We start from the raw sequence: 17,659 nt of genomic DNA, 5'->3' as shown, positions 1-17,659 counted from the left end.
ACATTGTGTATGTTCTCTGTATCGCATTGTAATTTCAGCTGCCAAAGATGTCATCGATCTCATTCTTGCTCGCTTCTGGTGTTGGCTTTGGCTTGACTGCACGTCGTCTGACTACAGCAGGTTGGCTGGTTGCCGCTTGCGTTTGCGGCTTGGGGACAGGCCTAGGCTGAAGACTGGGTAGGATGGCTGCGGCAGGCGAGGCAAGCGTGTCCCCGAGTCGCGCGAGATCGAGCGCGAGCGTCTTTGTGACTATCTCGAAGCGGGCGAGGATGGCGAGCAAGACGGCTGCGAGCTGAACAAAATAGCGTGTGTTGATGACTTGCTGGAGATCTCTGAGAAGAGGAAGCGCATTCAGCTGGGGGCGCTGATGACGCTCGCAAGCAACTCACGCATAAGCCAGCTCATTGACTTGATGAAGCTGCATGCCGGTCAGCGTGTCCTGATACCTGCTGTGCATATGACTCACCTTGTCTGCCAGCCTCAGGGCTGTCTTTGCGTGCTGTCTACAGGCGTCCAGGCATGCACCTCCGAGCTTGACGGATATTTCCGAGATTGGCCTGCCGTGCAAGTCAGCGGCTGCGGCGGGTGTGAACGCGAGGCAGCACTGACGGGGGCGCATCAAAGTCGACGATGCAGAACCTCAGTTCCCTCTCCATCCTCGAGGCTAGCTTGCAAACTTGTTCTATCCGTCTCCACCAGGCAAAATGGCGGTACTGGTTCGTGCTCTTGTAGATGATGCGGCGAAGAAGGATGAGGTCCTCTGTGATCAGGCCTGACGATCTCGTGATGGCCTTCTTGAGTGATGCAGGCACGGGCACATAGCGAGCTGGCTTGCGCCGTGGCATGAGCCCAGCTGCCAGCGGATCCGACCGACTTGGCGCGAGAAATTTGGAAAGGAGGATCGGTGGTGGCATGGAGGAGCTTGAACTGACGCCTAGCTCGCTCTTCAGGCTGCTCAGAGCACCCACAGATCCGCCAAGTGATGCTCAAGCATACCGCAAGATTGACATTGCTTGGCATGCCTGGCAGAGCGATAGACTCGTCCTGCCGCGCAAGGCAGTCTTTCTGACGAAATGGCTCCTCGAAGGCCTGCTGAAGCAGCGACAGAGCTCCAAGCCTGAAGAGTATGTCTTATCAAGCTATGCGTACCGTGTGAGCTCAACGGGGGCACTCAGATCGCTGCTCTCGCCTCGCCATTGGCGTTTGCTCGTCACTCTGCTACCCTCTGTCGACGCGGATGCTCGTCAGTCGCTCCTCTTGCAGATCCCATTCGTACCTATCCTCGACAGCTTGCTTGCCTCCGCTACATGTGCTGACGCTATAGCCACCGACGCTCTCCTCGTCGCGCAAGACTTGCTGCCCTCTGCAACGACCAAGACGACGTTCGAAGTTCCCTCGACAGCCTACGCTGCTGCCATTGCTTACCTTGCACGGCCGACTCAAGGGGAGAACATGCATGCTCTAGCGCTCATGATCGTTCGCGAGTGGAGCGCAGCCATCGAAGCAAAGGCGGCCCACAAGAAAGCGTTCAGCCTTTTCATCGCAAAGGCCAATCTTGCTGCATTCATTGCTGCATATGGGACGAGCGACACCGATACCCAAGTCGTGCTCTCCGAATCCGCATCCGCTGCGTTGTTCAATACTGTGCAAATGCAAAGAGCCCCAGCGAATGCGACCACCACATCGCCTGCCAATGCACACGATATCGTCACCGCACTGGCTGCTTTGGAATTGGACGGCCTGCGTATCTTGCCGATCATGATGAGACTCTATACGGAATCACTCAAGAACAACGCGACAGCCTTGTTCGGCCAGCAACGCGCAACGCTTCTGGGACCTGCTCAGTCCCAGTCTGCCCTCGAAGTCGCCACGCTGTTCAAGATTCGATCTCACGCTTTTGCGTTCATGGAACTCGTCACTAGTGCACTTGGCCAGCATCGCATGGATGCAGTAGCGGAATCCTACCTGGTTTGCGTCGGAGTCTTGCAACAACATGCGCTCTATATCGTCGCATACGGCGAAGAAGAACGATCCTGGTTTGATTGCCTACAGCGCATAGCTCGAAAATGTCTCGACTGCGCAGAATCAGATCACACAGTATCGATAGAAGCCGTACAGCTCTTCAGACAGATTATGCGACTTGATTTTGCAATCACGGCCGACATGATTGGCCCTTTCCTGACCACGCTGGCCGGTGCATCTGATCTATCAGAAATCGTCTGGCTTACACTCAAGGACGCGATGAACTACTACGTGAAGACAAAGCAGCTAGGCGATTGTCTAAGTCTGACTGAAGAACTCTTGCAGACGGCGTATAGAGAGGACATGGCGAATGGTATCTATGCCTCTGTCGAGATGGATGTCTTCATAAGAGACGCCATCGCCGCTCGAGGACCCAACGAAGGAACAGTTGTCGTACTGCAAGGCCTCTTGGCGAAACACGCTGCCGCTGCAACGCCCGCACGAGTTTCACAGCCGCCGAGGAAGAAGCGAAGATCTGATTCTGCCCAATCAGCCATATCTCTTGTACAGCACCACGCTTTGTGCAGACTCACAAGCGTCTTTATCGTCCATGCGAAGTTACAGAAGAGTCAGGAGATGCCCTTTGTGCAATTGCTTGCTTCGCATGCAAGAGAGATCCTTGCGCCCTCGCTGGCGCAGCCGAACCCGTCGCCGAACGAGCTTGCCAGGCTCGAAAGCACAGCCAGACTGGGACTTGCAATCTCTAGACGTCTGGCAAGCGGAAGGGCTGCAGGACTGCACAGCATTGATGTCTCGACCGATCTCACTATCGACGAGACCGTACAGATAGCCGCCGTGACGGAGCTGTCCGCATCGTCTCCATCAGTAGATCATCACCTACTCAGCCTAGCACTGGAGATTCGCACAAGTATCAAGCAAGTAGCCGGCATCCTGTCAGCTGTTTTAGAGAAGCTCGCGCGATCGCCGCGGGCATCTTCTCTGTGGCAGCTCGCGCGCATGAACGTTGACCTCATCGAGCCTGAGGCGCAGCTGACCGGACTCTATGCTCTCGCTCTTGCCAATGCTCTCACACAGGCGGCTGATCGCCGGATCGAGCTGCTAGACGCCGAACTGCAAGAGCGACCGAGGCTGCGCGATGCGCTATGCAAGCAGCTCGAGCAGCTGGCTCTCGCCGCACCCGAGCAGCAGCTGTTTCGTCTATTGCAGTCCCTGCAAGCCCTATCCATTGGCTATTTGACGCTGGCAGCTCGCCGAACACTGCTGCAAGTGACATTCCGTCTCACCGCGACGTATGCCGGATCGGACAATGAGATCCTTTATGGCTTCGTACGACATGCCATCACGCTTGATGGCGCTGTCGATAATTTGCTCGCATCTCAAACGTTCCTCACAAGCTTGGCGAAACGACCTTCTAGGTTACATGACCAAGGCAGGGTCATTCCGAATCTGGCGAGTACCGTCCGAGCAATCGCTACAGCATGCATTCGGCATGCGACCGATGCGGAGAACAACGATCTCGTCGTCGCAGTCGGCATTCTAGCTTCAACATGCAAAAGTTTGTCAGCTTCCCAGCTTTCTGCAGCATTCCTTGACTACGCTGGTATCCTGCTCGTAACCTTGCACGAGCAGGAGCCCCGAAAGAGCCAAGGGTAGGCTCACTTCGCAGTCTGTTGGATTGGTCTGAGTACAGCATGCAGGCAAAGTGATGCAACACGGCGCGGCTGCCTCGAGCTAGCGTCCAGCATCGTCTCGCGCGCCGAAATCATTCCGGAAGATGCTACTGAGCACATGCCGACGCCTATGATCGATTGCTACTGCTCTGCACTGCAATTGTTGCGTCGGGAGGAGCTTTCCAGCTCCTGTGCAGGTACGATCGCAACACGACTGCTGACTTCTTTGGTACGCAAAGGTCCAGGACACCACAATGAGCTGCGACTGCCTGCAATTTTCCGCCTTTTTGTGAGTATGCACCTTGCTGCTACAAGTGGCGCCAAGAGCGCAAAGGCGAACGGAGGCGATGGCCTTTGCATCATGACAGCAGCATTGATCGCCGTTTCCGCCGGCCATAGCAACGTTGCTCCTGCCCTGGAGGCAGTCCTGGCCGCGGCAATTCGTGCCGCCCAGCCCATATCGATCTCGCGGTCTCTGGATCTGCTCGCCGAACTGATCGATAACGAGTCACGGCCAGTGACGCCAGCCTGCCTTACAGCTGCGCAGCTGTACGTGGCGATATTGAAGGAGGTGCCAGAAGGTCAGACGCCTGCCCTGGCCGTGAATGTGGCTGAAGCAGGCAACAGATGCTTCGAAAGTCGTCTATATTCATGCAAGTCGCTTCCTGTCGCAATGTCGCGCCCTCTTGAGCGACGATTGCCTCAAGACGACAGGCGACTTATCGGTAATTACGCGCTGTATCGAAGCGACTCTGATCGTCTCAGTAAGCCTGACACGTCCGATGATACTGCGTACTGATGCATCAGCAGATTGAGCGCCTTCGCGCCACAGACATTTCCGTCGTCTTCAGCTCGCTGCTGCGTATATTCGAGTACCGCATCGCCGATGACGGTCTGGCTCACGGTCGGAGAATTCTGCGGGACATTCTCGAATCGCTTCTGACAATGACCAGAAATCGTGCGGATGTTGTCAAGACGCACTTTCCTCTCGTCGTGCTCGTCCTATCCCATCTATTCCAGATAGGTCGACTGTCAGGAGTGACTCCTGGCAGCGCAATGATTGGTCTGGACGTACCGATCTGGGCCTCGGGCGACGCCGCTATATTCAGCGATGGAAATGCGCGTCGCCTTGCATGCTTTCTTACAGCACTCACTTCACGTGGAACGCGAGCAAGAGGCGACAAGCTGCGCAAGGGCGAGGGTAGGAATGACGATCTCAGTGCTCCAATGTCCAAGCATTCGCCTTTTGTTCTCTATCATTTCCTCAAAGCGTCGACCGCAAGTCAAGCAGCCATTTCTCCCAGCCTACGCGCCGAGCTTATGCCCGGATTCGTCGAGGTCTTGGCCGTCATGGGCAAGCATGAACGCGATGCTTTGATGGCGGGATTTCTCAGAACGGAGGATGAAGCAGAGAGAACCTTGCTACGACAGATGCTCGTCGACTTTGAGCGAGAGCGCTATACCGGCTAGCAGGCTAGTCGGACAGCATTTGCTATTGTTGTCACTACATGCTACAACAGGTCATAAGTCTATCGAGAGCCAATAAAAGTCTGGGCGCGCTTGCCCCGCGGTCTGCTGCGCTTGGTGAGCACTTCCTCAGAGTGCGCGTGCGAGCCGCGATAAGGCGAGCGTGGGTCCTCGAGGAGGTCTGCTTCGGTAGGAGAGCCAATGCGACGCTGCTTCGTTTGTGAGAGCGTCGTAGAGTGTCGCGACAAGATATCTTGGTGGGTGACATGCTGGCAGAGCGCGATCCTGTCGCGCGCCAGGGATGCCGCAATAGGCTGGGCAGAATTAGTGATGCGCACTCTTAGAGCCGGCGAGAGAGGCATGAGCACGGCCAATCGTCTGGCACTTGCGAGGCTGTCTGCAATTCGCTTCTGGTCATCTGCAATTGCTGTTGAGAGCTCCGCAAGGCATTTCTGCAAAGCTGCATGAGCACGATACCAATCGCTCGGTTGCTTCGCACCTGTAGTCGGTCCCGTCGGTCTGAGTGTGAGACGAAGAGCTTGCTAGACACAGGGCTCGCCTCGGAATCGTCTGCCTCAGGGTCTGACAGAGCTTGTCTGGCGGCAGCAGGGTTGTCGGAAACAGACAAGTCGGAAGTCCTGAAAGCAGCAGCATAGTTGAGGCAAGCTAGCCAGTCATTGAGCGCGGCATAGTCGTCAGTCTGGAATAGGTCTTGACGCGTGCCATGTCGCAGCCGGAAGACATGCTCGCGTCGAATATAATCCGGGTCGTAGACTGCCACAGCATCCTTGAGAGTCCAGATCTCATCCGGCTGATGTATGAAGCCATCAGCGGTAGGCCGCTGGCCAGTTGCACCCCTTCCTTCGAGATCATCAAGCACGTCATAAAGGCTGGCAGTGTCCTTCTGCAAGCGGCAACAAGAAGTAAATATTGCGTCCGTGCACTCGAACAGCACGTACAAATATAAGAAGCTGCGAGGAAGTCAGCACGGCGCCGATCTGACGCCATTTTCTATTGCCAGATCGCTTGTCTGTATCGACGTAGTCACATTTGCGGGTGAGAAAGCCAGCCCGCACGACAGGCAAAGATAGGGTGTGTCGCGGAGGAGCGGTAGTGAGCAGCTCATTGTTTGATGAAGCTGCACTGATGCGATCCATTGGTATCGAGCGCCTTATTTGGCCAGATTTGGAGAAGAGCAGGGTTGGGGCGGCAGCAAAATGTTGGTTGAGAGTAGTTGTGTTGAGGAAGGGCACGGTGCCGGTGCACGACAGCGAATCTGCAGACAAGGTCAGCCAATGCACGTCAATTGAGAGAGCCCGCACGATGCGGCGAGATCGTCGAGCCCAGGTCGACATGAAGAGCATGCAGTTGGTCTCGCGCCATGAGACCGTAAAGATCGAGTCTTGGCTTGCTGAGGGGTGGGCTACTGAAAGGGGACAAAGGCGATGTGTCGCCCTTCTCATCGAGATGCCTAGGATCTGCATCGTCGACATAGCGAAACGGCGTGTATGTCGTGTTCTCGTAGAGATACTGGCACGTCATCGCGACATCTGATCAGCAAGATTGATAGCAGCCGGCAAGATCCGACTAACCTCGAGGAACACATCGGGTACGCCATCGATGCTCGTGTTGCGCAGATATTCCGTCTTGGACATTTTACGCTTATTGTTCGGATTCCAATGGTCGGTATGAAGCATGATGAGTGAGAAAGCGATCACATAAGCTTGCTCTGATGTCTGAAAGACGTTGGGATTGCAGTCGCAATAGTGACTGGCGAACGCTTCCATCACACGGTCGATCTGCTGCGTCTCCGTTGGTAGCACGGCAACGAGCAGAACCTTGCGGAGCGCGATATCGAAAGCATCTTGGTAAAAGTCAAAGCCAGACAGATACACCCTGAGTGCACTCTGCCGTATCGCGTCGTGCCTGCCTCAAGTCAGGATGTGCAGGTGCGAGCGTGCGCATGAGGAAACGTACTTTTCGGACAGAACGCAGAGCACACGAGACGGGTGGACCAGACTGACAACGCGAGAAAAGTAGGTGCTTGCAGAGTCGACTGGCGTGACGTCCACCTTTGCAGGCGAACCTCGCTTGGTAGGCGAGCCAAGCGATGCGCTCGCAGATCGTCCGATGCGTGTCTTGAACGATTCTGATGAGCTGCTTGCAGACGAAAGTTGCGATAGGACAGGCACCGACACCCGTCGAGTGTCTACCCCTTGTGGTATCTGTAGCTTTTGAGCCGCATTGAGCGATGCTGATCGGGCAGTGAAGCTGCCAGATGCAGACCGCGGCCTCACATCAAGCGACGATGTGACGACTTCTTCGCGGTCTACCGGTGGCGCGTAGGAAGGGGGCCGACCAAAGGTCAAACTAGCCGCGCTCTTGCGGGTCGCAGACTCTGACCGTGCTGCAGGAGGGCGTGAGGCCGACCAGGGATTGACTTGCACATCTCTTGCCCTGCCAGAGCCGGATGACCCGCCTGAGATTTGCCGTCGCATTGTCAGATCAAGGGCAGATTTTGATTTCTTGGCGAACGCGTCGAGCATGTTTTGGCCAAGCGATGGACTATCTTGCAGCGCGCCACTGCTCCTGCGAGAGGGTGACACGGCATACATACTGCCCCTGTAAGATCTTGGCTTCGCAGGCAGATCGAAGGAGAGGACGCCTGCTTGACGTATATCCGCTTCAGAGGGATAATTGGCCTCGTGGCTATCTGTGCGCGATTGCTGACGAGCGTCCGGTCGTTCTTGAGGATAGTCCGGCTCGTCTTCTTCGTCTTTGTCATCTTCACTCTCGCCATCGTCGACTGAGGTCATGACGGACCCCAACGTGCTCGACCGCTTTCGATAAGGAAGAGAGATATTGCGTCTCTTTTGCATTGGCGAGCTGTCGAGGGGCCCACTCGATGAGTCCATTGTTGCATAGCCAGACTCGCGCGAAAAGCGAGCCGAAGGCGCAACATCGGAAGACGTGCGCGCTGAGGAATCGGAGTAGATCAGCGCGTTCGGATGAGGTGATTGTGTCCATTCGAGGCCCTCTTCGCTTTGATTGCGCTTGATTGCGATCGGCACGGTGGTGGTGGTGGCGGCGCCATCAAAAGGCAGCTTGGACGAAATTGAGAGTCTGCCGAGCCCTTCTTCGAGGGGAGGCAGCCTATGAGTGCCGACTGTGCTAGGACTCTGCGGCGCTGGACTACCTAACCTTGCGTCTTCAAATGATGGATGATTACAGGGTCCCGGACTACTTGTCATCGATGGCGGCTCTACCGCGCTCGGGGAGGGCATCGGACTCGTTGTAGCAGACTTGCTCGCTCTGCTGCCCCAGCTACTGAAAAGGCTACTTGCGCGGAACATGCTCTTGCGTGCTTGCTTCTTACCCGGCGCGTCCTTGTCGGCTGGCACAGGCAGACCTAGCACTGGCTTGGGTGGCGGACTCTGGGCGAGATGGTGGAGCACATCGTCGGGCAAGATCTCGTGCTTGTTCAGAGGCGCAGCAACGACGAGCGGAGAGAGCGCGGACGCAACATCAAAGGACTTTGCGCGCCGGAGATCAGTCATCGCACGTCGCGAGCTTGGTCTCTTGCCGGGCGTCCTGCTCTCCTTGGCCGAGTCTGGACTGAGCATGCGTGGCAGACCGAGGCCGACGAGGGCTTGTGCGCGAGGTTTGGCCCTGAGATCGTCCTGCCGGACTGTCGTGGCCGATTGATCGGGAGCGGCAGACTTGATGAAGGACAAGTGGAGTGCGGTCTCGGAAAAGCGTCTGAGCAGAGACGCTTTGGCCTTTGGCAGTTGAAGCAGTTCCCGTGGCTCCGAGTTTGGCGTCATGAGACCATCGGACGTCTCCATCTGCTCTGAACCCCGATAGACTTCGCTCGTCATCGCAGCCACGAGCTCTTCCTCGAGTTGGGCACCGTCCGACTGCGCAGTCGGGACGGTGCCAGCTCTGGTCAGCTGTGCCTCGTCCATCGTCCCCTGTCCTGTCAAGGAATGCCGACTGCCACCATCTAGAGCAGCCTCTGTCGTGCTAGATGCAGTAGCGTCCCTGCCATCTCTTGTCGTCTGGCGAGCAGTCGGGTCTATCAGGTCTACCGCCTCGCGCGCAGTGTTTGTTCGTCGCTGCTCTGTCTCGTATCCTAGCGCATGCAAGCCTGTCCGTGGTCGCTATGCCTGATGCGGGGCAGAGAGATACAGTTGTGGCTTGATGCTGCGCCTCTGTGCTCTGGCTGTGGCGCCTACGGGTGTCGTTCCGCAGAGACGCGCGACTTATCGACCGGCGCCAGGCTCGCGCACCACTGCGACCGGCTTACTCTCGCGCCGACGACACCCTCCTCGCCCCCTGCTCTCGGACACTGGATTCCCGCTGAGCATGTCTTCACGGATCGGCACTTTGGCTTCGACTGACCGTTTAGACGATCCTCGACATGTTCGCCTCCTCAGCAGCCTTGCTCGCCTTTGCCACACTCGCATGCGCCGGATCAACGTACACCGTCGCCGTTGGTATCGATGAGACGACAGGCATGCCCGGCACAGGTTTCGACCCGTCAGCTTGCTTATTCTCCCTACCTATCACACGCTAACCAGAAATGATCGATCAATCAGTTCGCGCATCTTGCCTCAGGTCGGTGATACAGTCGTCTTCACTTGGGCTCCTGCTTCAGAAGAGATCTCGCGCTCGCTCGCATCAGGCTTCCAGTCGGCGGAGTACTCAGTCACTCAGACGAGTTTCGATCAGCCCTGCACATCCGTGACCGGCTGGGATTCAGGCGTACACAATACTACCCTCTTTGGAGCCCAGAACGCTCACAATTACACGATCATCATTCCCAACATGCAACCCTATTGGTGCGTCACTCTCTGTCATGCTCACAAGTCAGGCTACAACATCGTCACGGCCAGGTTTGCTTCCACCAATGGCAACACGTGTCAGCAAGGAGCCGTCTTCTCGATCAACAGCAATGTTTCCGATCCCCAGACAGACCCTTTCGACTTTGCTAAACGCGCCCGTCACGCCCAAGCCTTGGCAGCCGTCACGACCCTGACGTCAGACAGTGCCTCGTCGACCAGTACCGCAATGACCTTGGCTAGCATCACGAGCGCAACCGTCACGCATACTCCCATCATCTCTGGCCAGACGAGCGACATGAGCACCACAAGATGGTCAGGTCGTGGCGCAGTCATCGTCCCCACTGCCTGCGTACTCGGCGTTCTTCTCGTTCTGGGGTTTATCAATGCGCTCTAAAGCTAGAACTCGCTCGCAAAGACCTTCGAGTCACGCGAATGTGTCAGGCGTAGCCAGTGGTACAAAATGCAATTACTTGTCATGACTCACATCAGAGCGTCCACACTTGATCCACTAGAAACAGTCTGGAATTCGTCAGTCGAAGTCGTACTCGCCGGCTTCAAGTCTGAATTGCTGCGTTCCATAGTGGGCGGTCGTTCGAGCAAGGGAACCTCTGGCAGATCACGAGCTTGGCAGACGCTGCCCAGTCTAGCGATCCTTCCAATCTCATCAGCGGCAAGGGCAGTCTCGTCTAGCATTCTTGACCAATCTAGCGAAGCCATTGCGCACGAGCCTTTGGCTATCTGTCGTGCGAGACTGCTCTTGCGACGACTGAGCTGCTGTCCATGGCCATCGCGACAGAACGTAAAGGCTTGATCGATTTGTGTGAGGTTTTGGATATAGCGCTGGTGAGCAGAAGCATGCGAAGAGACGAGCTCATGGCTTGGCATGCTAGATTGAGATGGGTGTGTATTGCCAGAAGCGGATCGCATGGAACGATCATATGAGACCTGGTTCGCGCGCGCTCGGTCGTTGAGCTGCTCGAGATTGCTCGTATGCGCCTTGTCCGATTTCTACGGATCTCAATAGGGTTGGCACAGATGGCTTCTTCGGCGTAGCAGAGCTTACCGTGATGTCCTTATATAAACCGTCGCAGATATCATCCATTGACCGCAGTTCTGCAGTTGTACGCTTCGAGGCACGCGTATCTACCTCGCTCAGGCCTTCATACAGCTTGGCCACGCTCAGAAGCGCCTCAGTCGGCGCGGGAGAGTTGTCCTTGTCGATCGTATCGGCCAGACGGCGCAACGATTTTGATATAGCTGCTTCTGCGCGAGTCACTTGAGATAGCAGGACAGCATACTCTCGCATTGCGTGCCGTACATTTTCCGTGGCGAGCAATGTCTGCTGCAGATCGGCACGATCCGTCGACTGCGCAGGAACTCCGACAACTGACGAATTACGACGCGACCTGTTCGTCAACGGAGGCGGCTGTGAAGATGCTGACGAAGCTTGGAGTGGGAAATAGCCATCGTATGTGGCTGGTGAGCTGAAGCAGTCCACGTGCCTGGTCAGTGATGAAGCGTAAAAGTCTGCAGAGCGAGATTGCGCTGGTTGCAGGTATGGCGAGTTCAAGGGCGGTCGCGAGTCATTGAGGCTGAGCTGCGATAACCGCTTGAACATCTTGGCGAGTTGCTGACGAAAGGGGGGTCAGGACAAGATCATTGCTTGAGTTAGGATCGATAGAAAGATCGAAGCAGATCTGGCCGTGCACGGAGGCGCTGACTGAGCACGTGCACGAATAACGTGTCTTGTCTGTACGCGCAGGTCATTTGACTTCGGCTAAGAGGTCAACCCCGCAAAGTTCCGGCTGCACTCGGATATATATGTTGGGAGCGACTTGGCAGCTGACTACACTTTGCCTCACTCACTCGCATCCCCTGACTATACTTTGCGAACATGTCTGAGCTCAATCTCACATTCGGAGACGGTAAGACGGCCACGATCCCCAGCGGGCTCCTCATCGACAACAAATTCGTACCTGCCCTTGATGGCAAGACGCTAGACGTTGAAAACCCGAGCACAGGTTAGCCGGCTCTATGTTTACTGTGTACTGACGCTGACAAAAGTGGGCAAAAGGCAAGGTCATTGGCAAAGTCGCATGCGCTGGTCCAAAGGATGTCGATGCCGCCATCAAGGCTGCCAAGAAGGCCTTTGAGACCGTGTATGGCTACAAGATGGCAGGCGACGAACGTGGTCGCCTCCTCATGAAGCTCGCAGACGCCATCGATGCCCATCAAGATGAGATCGCCGCCATTGAATCGCTGGACAACGGGAAGCCATTCTGGATGGCAAAGGGTATCGATGTCGCCAAGGCCGCTCAGGTCTTCAGATATTATGCCGGCTGGGCAGACAAGGACAGTGGTACGGTCGTCGAGACCGATAATGAGAGCACACTCATCTACACGAGGAATGAGCCAATTGGGGTGGTCGGACAGGTGAGCCCCTATTTGTTCTCGTGTCATTCAGCTAACCGAATTTGATTGCTAGATCATCCCATGGAACTTCCCCTTGCTCGTACGTGCTCCATGCGAACCGTATGGTGCTTTCCTCACGCTCGTCCGCAGATGTTGTCCTGGAAACTCGGACCTGCACTCGCCACAGGCTGTACGGTCGTTCTCAAGACGGCCGAGCAGACCCCTTTGTCTGCCATCCGAGTCGCTATGCTCATCAAGGACATCTTCCCTCCCGGTGTAGTCAACATCCTGACCGGTCTCGGCAACGTCGCCGGCGCTGCGCTCGCCTCGCATCCCGACATTGAAAAGATTGCCTTTACAGGCTCGACGCTCGTCGGCCGAACCATTATGAAAGCTGCAGCATCCTCCAACCTCAAGAAGGTCACGCTCGAGCTCGGTGGCAAGAGCGCCAATATCATCTTCAACGACGCAGATGTCGAACAAGCCGTCCGTTGGGCAGCATTCGGCTTCACCTTCAACGCTGGTCAAACCTGCTGCGCCGGTTCGCGTGTCTACGTCCAGTCAGGCATCTATGATAAGGTACTCGCTGCTCTGACTGACCACGTCAAGAGCATCAAAGTGTACGTGGCCTGCCATTATGAAGGTGGCAAAAGCTGAAGAACTTCTACAGTGGCGACGCGTTCACGGCCGACTCGTTCCAGGGACCTCAAGTCTCAAAGGTTCAGTTCGACCGAATCATGGAGCACATCGAGTCCGGCAAGCAAACATCCACGCTCCACACCGGCGGAAACAAGCACAGCAGTGCCGGCGAGGGCCACTTCATCGAACCTACCATCTTCACCAACGTTCCAAACGACTCTCGCATCGCACGCGAGGAGATCTTCGGACCTGTTCTCGTGCTACAAAAGTTCACCGACACCGAAGACGTCATCAAGATTGCGAACGACAGCGTCTACGGACTCGCCGCCGCCATCTTTACTCGCGACATCTCCCAGGCCATCACGACTGCACATCGTCTTCAGGCAGGCACAGTCTGGGTCAATTGCGTCAACACGCTGTACGCTGGCGCACCTTTCGGAGGTTTCAAGCAGTCTGGCATCGGCAGAGAGCTTGGTCAGGAAGCACTCAAGAACTACCGCAACGTCAAAACGGTCCAGGTCAACCTCAATGCGCCTGCTCCTTAGGCTGACACAACTGTCATTGTCATGAACTCACGCAAGGTCTCAAGGCTGTATTCCTCAATCTACCGAGAAGTCAAATTTGAATTGCATATTTGCCAACATATCTTTCAGGCTTCGGTGAGCCTTCGAGAGACTCGCATTGGCGCCTCTCGACTGCGAGTCGGCCAGTCCTTCAATTCTCATTTCCTTGAGCTTTTGCCTCCTGCTCAGGTCTGGCGCGTAGTCCGCGGCTGTGAGAGCTACGAACTTGTGGCTGACACGCTCAACAGACGCGTTTTGCATGCATCGAACGTCCTGAGGCCCGAGTCAATGCATCGATGCATCGGCGCAAGCGTAACTCATACTGTTGAACAATGAAGCGTCTGACCATCACCAGCCAGCCATGCCACCTGCTTGCAGCCAGCGCAGAGGGCCACCAACCTGCAACGACATACCCCCGCGCCATCAGGATTGGATCTAGTCTTCTTGTCGCTTACACTGAGTTCTCTCCATCATGCCAGAAAATTGTCATTGGCATGTCGAACCTCAACAGTGTCGTCCAGTCTGGCTTCCGTCCAATCGGCATGGTCGACCAGACCCGAGCAAACGATCTCGACAACGCCATCTTGCTCATGACGGCCAGTCCTGCCACGACTTCGCCTGAGGACGGCAAACGTCTGCTTTGCTTCTTCCGCAATCACTCACGCAAGACCGATGGCTTTGAATGCTACCGTATCACTTGCTGTCATTCCGAGGACGGCGGTCAGTCGTGGCGATTCTTGTCTGAGCCTGCTTGCCGACCTGCGCATGCTCCTTGGCCTGCTCATCCTATCGCTCGCTTAGGAGAGCAGGCGATTGGGCCTAAGACTGAGCGCACCGGCGGGCTCTGGGAACCCTTCGCCCGACTCGATCGGTCAGGACATATACAACTCTACTATGCAGACGAGCAGTCGCCGAGCATGCAGACTATAGTCCGCAAGATCTCCCGAGATCACGGCAAGACTTGGTCGGCGCCAATCGAGATCTACAGACCGCTCAAGGACGAGAGAATGGGTATGCCTTCTATTGCCGAAGTCACACTGGCCAAAGGGGCAAAGATGCTCGTCATGACCATCGAGAACATGCGCGAGGGCCATTTCGTGATTCAGACACTCAGATCGACTGACGACGGCCAAACGTGGTCAGATTGCCAGACCATCTATTCGCCTGCCGACGGCCACAACGCAGGCGCGCCATTTGCCCTTGGGCTGCCTCACGGCCAGTTCGCCGAATCTAACGATGGCGATGTGAAGAGCAAGAAGGGCATGGCAAGATGGATTGATCGACTTGCTAACGGCAGGGCTGCCATCACCGAACCTGCAATAGCGGTTGCCTTTATGACCGATGAGGATACCAAGAGGCGCTGCTGGTTCGAAGGCGCTTCACTCAAGATTATCGTCGCTCGTCTGATCATCACGTCCAGCAAATCTTTACCAAAATTGCAATGGCAGTCGAGGCCTACGCTGATCTGTCCGCCTCAAACAACTTGGCCAGGACTCGTGGCGCTTGAAGGTGACGCAATGCTCGTCTTGTACGATCATCAAGGCACATGTCGACACCAGCATTTGATGATCTGCTGACCCAGCGCAGAGATTCGCACCGCATATAAGACTCGCTCCGTGCATGTCTCGTGCCGAGCGAACAGACCACCTGCTTGTCGCAAACTGGCATGCTGTGGGTCTGTGCTCGCCAACCGTGCGCCCTAAGATTCGTTTTCGGTTCGGCCTTGTGCGCCCTGCATAGCGGCGCGCTGCAGACCCATGATCCGAATCGGCTGATCGTCAGCTATAAATCATGCCGGGCCAGCCATTCAATCCATCAGTCAGCTTCACCTCCATCGCATCAACAGTCTCACCAGTACTACCACTTCAGAGTCTATCACTTGCAATATGATCGGTGCTTCATTCGTCATGCTCGCCATCGTGGCCTCTGCGTCCGCCGCGCCCCAGTTCTACGGCGCCTTCCTGCCGACGCAGAGCTACGGTGCCGGNTCTACCGGTCTCGGTGGCTACGGTGCGGGCTATGGTCAGTGAGGCGCTCGTCTGCCCAGTGAAACTTAACAGAGCATCACGCGAGCAGGCTCGAGCTATGGACTAGCAGATGGATACGGCGCTGGCAANGGTGCNCTCTACAACAACGCCTACAACAACCTCGGCTATGGCCAGGCCATCAACAACGCCGGCTACGGCAGCCTCAACCAGGGAAGCAACATCTTTGGCGCCAACAATGCCTACGGCAACGGCTTCGGCTCTGTCCAGGGTGGCCAATCCAGCAACTCCGATATCGGCGGCTTCGCAAAGAACAGCGACAAGTCCAGCCAGANTATCTCCACATCTGACTCGCACAATGCTGCTGGTGATCTTCACCAATCCCAAGGTAGCCATGCGGACGGCAGCGCCAAGTTCGGCGGTGCCTCGGGCGGCTCGGCTTCGCAAGGTCAAGGCTCGCACGTTGCAGGCAAGGCCGGTCAGTCCTCGAGCGACAAGGGCCACCTCGACAGCAGCAATGGCGCGAATGCAGGCGGTCATCTCGCAGGCGCNCAAGGTGGTGAGGCCGGTCAGACAGTCGCAAACGGTCTCGGTAGCTCCGCCGGCACTGGCATCAACGGCGCAGCTGGTGTCTACTNAGCCGCTCGNAGCTCTTGCCTTTGCTGCTTGATGGACATTTGATTGCATGGACACTTTGNCCTCTTACGCTCTATGCGATTGCCTCTGAGAGCTGCCTGACCTTTGCTCTGATGCTGTCGAAGATGTAGCCTATNNTCTGTGATCAGCATTGTAGCATGCAAGACATGTGCTGGCTTACCGCCTTCGTAGAACCAGAAGACGCCAAACAGTGCGCCCGTCGCATGGGCTGCATGGCCGAAGCGGGACCAGCCGAGGAGCATACCAAGCACATCGATACCAAACTGCTCACTCGTCAGTGACACGCACATGAGTCAGGCAAGTGACCGACCAAGCAAGCAGCAGCCGCGCCAATGGGAAAATCAATTCCAGGTAAGAAGATGATGCCGAGCCGAGCGTCGGGTGTACTGAGGGCGGTATAAGAGACGACTGACCATACTGCACCCGATGCGCCCAAGCCAGGTCGAACGCGCCAGAACAGCTTGGGCGTCGCGCGTATGCCATCTCTGAGTGCCCGCCTTACCGCGTTGTAAGCAATGCGAGAATCCCAAAGGTGCGACCCGAGTGATGACATGACACCACCGCAGACCATGAACGCCAAGAAGTGGTAGCGTGTCGTCGACTCTGCCTGAGCTGGCTGGCCGCCATCGCGAGCGCCACTTTCTCTTGTCAGCCGGCTGGCTTTGCCCATGTGGTGGTACATGGCTCCACTGAATGTGTATAGAGCGTAAGCATTGGCGCCGAGGTGAAGCAGATTGAAGTGGGCGATGCTCGATGTAAAGAGCGGGTACAATCGAGCCGTGGGCGCATAGTGAGTGAACANNCGAAAGAATGTCTTTGGCTTGAGAACCCAAGCGAGGCCGTAGACTCCTACGTAGACGCCAATNACGCCTGCAACAGTACGCTGACCCTCTGTCATCCTGTTCCATCTATTGAGCAAAGGCGCCACTGCCTCCTTGCTGTCACGGTTGAGCGTCGAGTACCAGGCGCGCAGCCGAGCGAGTCTGTCCTGTTCACGTGCTCGCGCCAACGCAGCACACTCGCCAGCCAGTGCGTGACTGTCTGACTGTGTTCTGAGCCAGCTTCTGAAGCGAGTGCCATCGATCTTGTGCTTGTAATGCTCTTCATCTCGGTTGGTCAGATAGGCCGCTAAACCGAGCGAGATGGCGGAGAGACCCGTCGCAAACAGGACGGGCGATGTCACGGACGGTCTCCAGCGCTCTGATGGCGTCGTGTAGCCAGCAGCGAGCATCTCACGGTGCCATTCCGCATAAAAGTCGCCATCATCATCTCTTGCCTTTGATTGAGGGACAAGCTCGATCCGACCGATAGACTTCTGCTCTTCGCGCTTGCTGGACGTAGACAGCCCTCTCAGCTTAGTTCTGCGTGCGAGGGGGCACCCGAAAGCGAGTATGAGCCGGGCAGGAGCAGCATGATGGTGCAGCATCCAATGTCGTCAC

At 56.3% G+C, this 17,659-nt stretch overlaps 8 protein-coding genes across 8 annotated transcripts; 4 read left to right on the top strand and 4 right to left on the bottom strand.

The window, feature by feature from the left end:
• Positions 1-34: 34 nt before the first annotated feature.
• On the bottom strand, positions 35-845 carry L969DRAFT_19640 (uncharacterized protein; the record flags this gene model as incomplete). The annotated part of the gene is made up of 4 exons (XM_014710062.1): positions 35-332; positions 390-418; positions 467-557; positions 610-845. The coding sequence occupies 4 exons, from the start codon at positions 843-845 to the stop codon at positions 35-37; spliced, it is 654 nt and encodes a 217-aa protein (XP_014565548.1).
• On the top strand, positions 792-5,232 carry L969DRAFT_90158 (uncharacterized protein). The gene is made up of 5 exons (XM_014710184.1): positions 792-1,124; positions 1,176-3,632; positions 3,681-4,234; positions 4,281-4,417; positions 4,464-5,232. Exons 1-5 carry the CDS (start codon positions 844-846, stop codon positions 5,121-5,123), a joined length of 4,089 nt encoding a protein of 1,362 aa, XP_014565670.1. The 5' UTR covers positions 792-843; the 3' UTR covers positions 5,124-5,232.
• L969DRAFT_78852 (uncharacterized protein) lies at positions 4,770-9,370 on the bottom strand. Its single transcript, XM_014710183.1, has 6 exons — positions 7,098-9,370; positions 6,713-7,046; positions 6,443-6,650; positions 6,080-6,396; positions 5,620-6,024; positions 4,770-5,572 (listed from the first exon to the last, which is right to left on the bottom strand). Exons 1-6 carry the CDS (start codon positions 9,083-9,085, stop codon positions 5,183-5,185), a joined length of 3,642 nt encoding a protein of 1,213 aa, XP_014565669.1. The 5' UTR covers positions 9,086-9,370; the 3' UTR covers positions 4,770-5,182.
• Positions 9,371-9,540: 170 nt separating this feature from the next.
• On the top strand, positions 9,541-10,358 carry L969DRAFT_53798 (uncharacterized protein; the record flags this gene model as incomplete). The annotated part of the gene is made up of 3 exons (XM_014710182.1): positions 9,541-9,659; positions 9,701-9,961; positions 10,016-10,358. The coding sequence occupies 3 exons, from the start codon at positions 9,541-9,543 to the stop codon at positions 10,356-10,358; spliced, it is 723 nt and encodes a 240-aa protein (XP_014565668.1).
• Positions 10,359-10,391: 33 nt separating this feature from the next.
• L969DRAFT_90153 (uncharacterized protein) lies at positions 10,392-11,637 on the bottom strand. Its single transcript, XM_014710181.1, has 2 exons — positions 11,028-11,637; positions 10,392-10,972 (listed from the first exon to the last, which is right to left on the bottom strand). The coding sequence occupies exons 1-2, from the start codon at positions 11,580-11,582 to the stop codon at positions 10,445-10,447; spliced, it is 1,083 nt and encodes a 360-aa protein (XP_014565667.1). The 5' UTR covers positions 11,583-11,637; the 3' UTR covers positions 10,392-10,444.
• A 68-nt stretch (positions 11,638-11,705) lies between these two features.
• Positions 11,706-13,657, top strand: L969DRAFT_90152 (uncharacterized protein). Its single transcript, XM_014710180.1, has 5 exons — positions 11,706-11,985; positions 12,039-12,397; positions 12,450-12,476; positions 12,527-12,996; positions 13,047-13,657. The coding sequence occupies exons 1-5, from the start codon at positions 11,859-11,861 to the stop codon at positions 13,558-13,560; spliced, it is 1,497 nt and encodes a 498-aa protein (XP_014565666.1). The 5' UTR covers positions 11,706-11,858; the 3' UTR covers positions 13,561-13,657.
• Positions 13,658-13,711: 54 nt separating this feature from the next.
• Positions 13,712-15,461, top strand: L969DRAFT_90150 (glycoside hydrolase family 93 protein). The gene is made up of 2 exons (XM_014710179.1): positions 13,712-13,772; positions 13,827-15,461. The coding sequence occupies exon 2, from the start codon at positions 13,911-13,913 to the stop codon at positions 15,153-15,155; it is 1,245 nt and encodes a 414-aa protein (XP_014565665.1). The 5' UTR covers positions 13,712-13,772; positions 13,827-13,910; the 3' UTR covers positions 15,156-15,461.
• Positions 15,462-16,272: 811 nt separating this feature from the next.
• Positions 16,273-17,646, bottom strand: L969DRAFT_19633 (uncharacterized protein; the record flags this gene model as incomplete). The annotated part of the gene is made up of 4 exons (XM_014710061.1): positions 16,273-16,331; positions 16,381-16,483; positions 16,531-16,909; positions 17,267-17,646. 4 exons carry the CDS (start codon positions 17,644-17,646, stop codon positions 16,273-16,275), a joined length of 921 nt encoding a protein of 306 aa, XP_014565547.1.
• Between the last annotated feature and the right edge of the window lie 13 nt (positions 17,647-17,659).

This window comes from Mixia osmundae (genome assembly GCF_000708205.1).
Source record: "Mixia osmundae IAM 14324 unplaced genomic scaffold scaffold_11, whole genome shotgun sequence".
Taxonomy (NCBI): Eukaryota; Fungi; Basidiomycota; class Mixiomycetes; order Mixiales; family Mixiaceae; genus Mixia; species Mixia osmundae.
The sequence above is the reverse complement of the archived record's forward strand: the minus strand, read 5'-3'. Positions and strand labels throughout refer to the sequence as shown.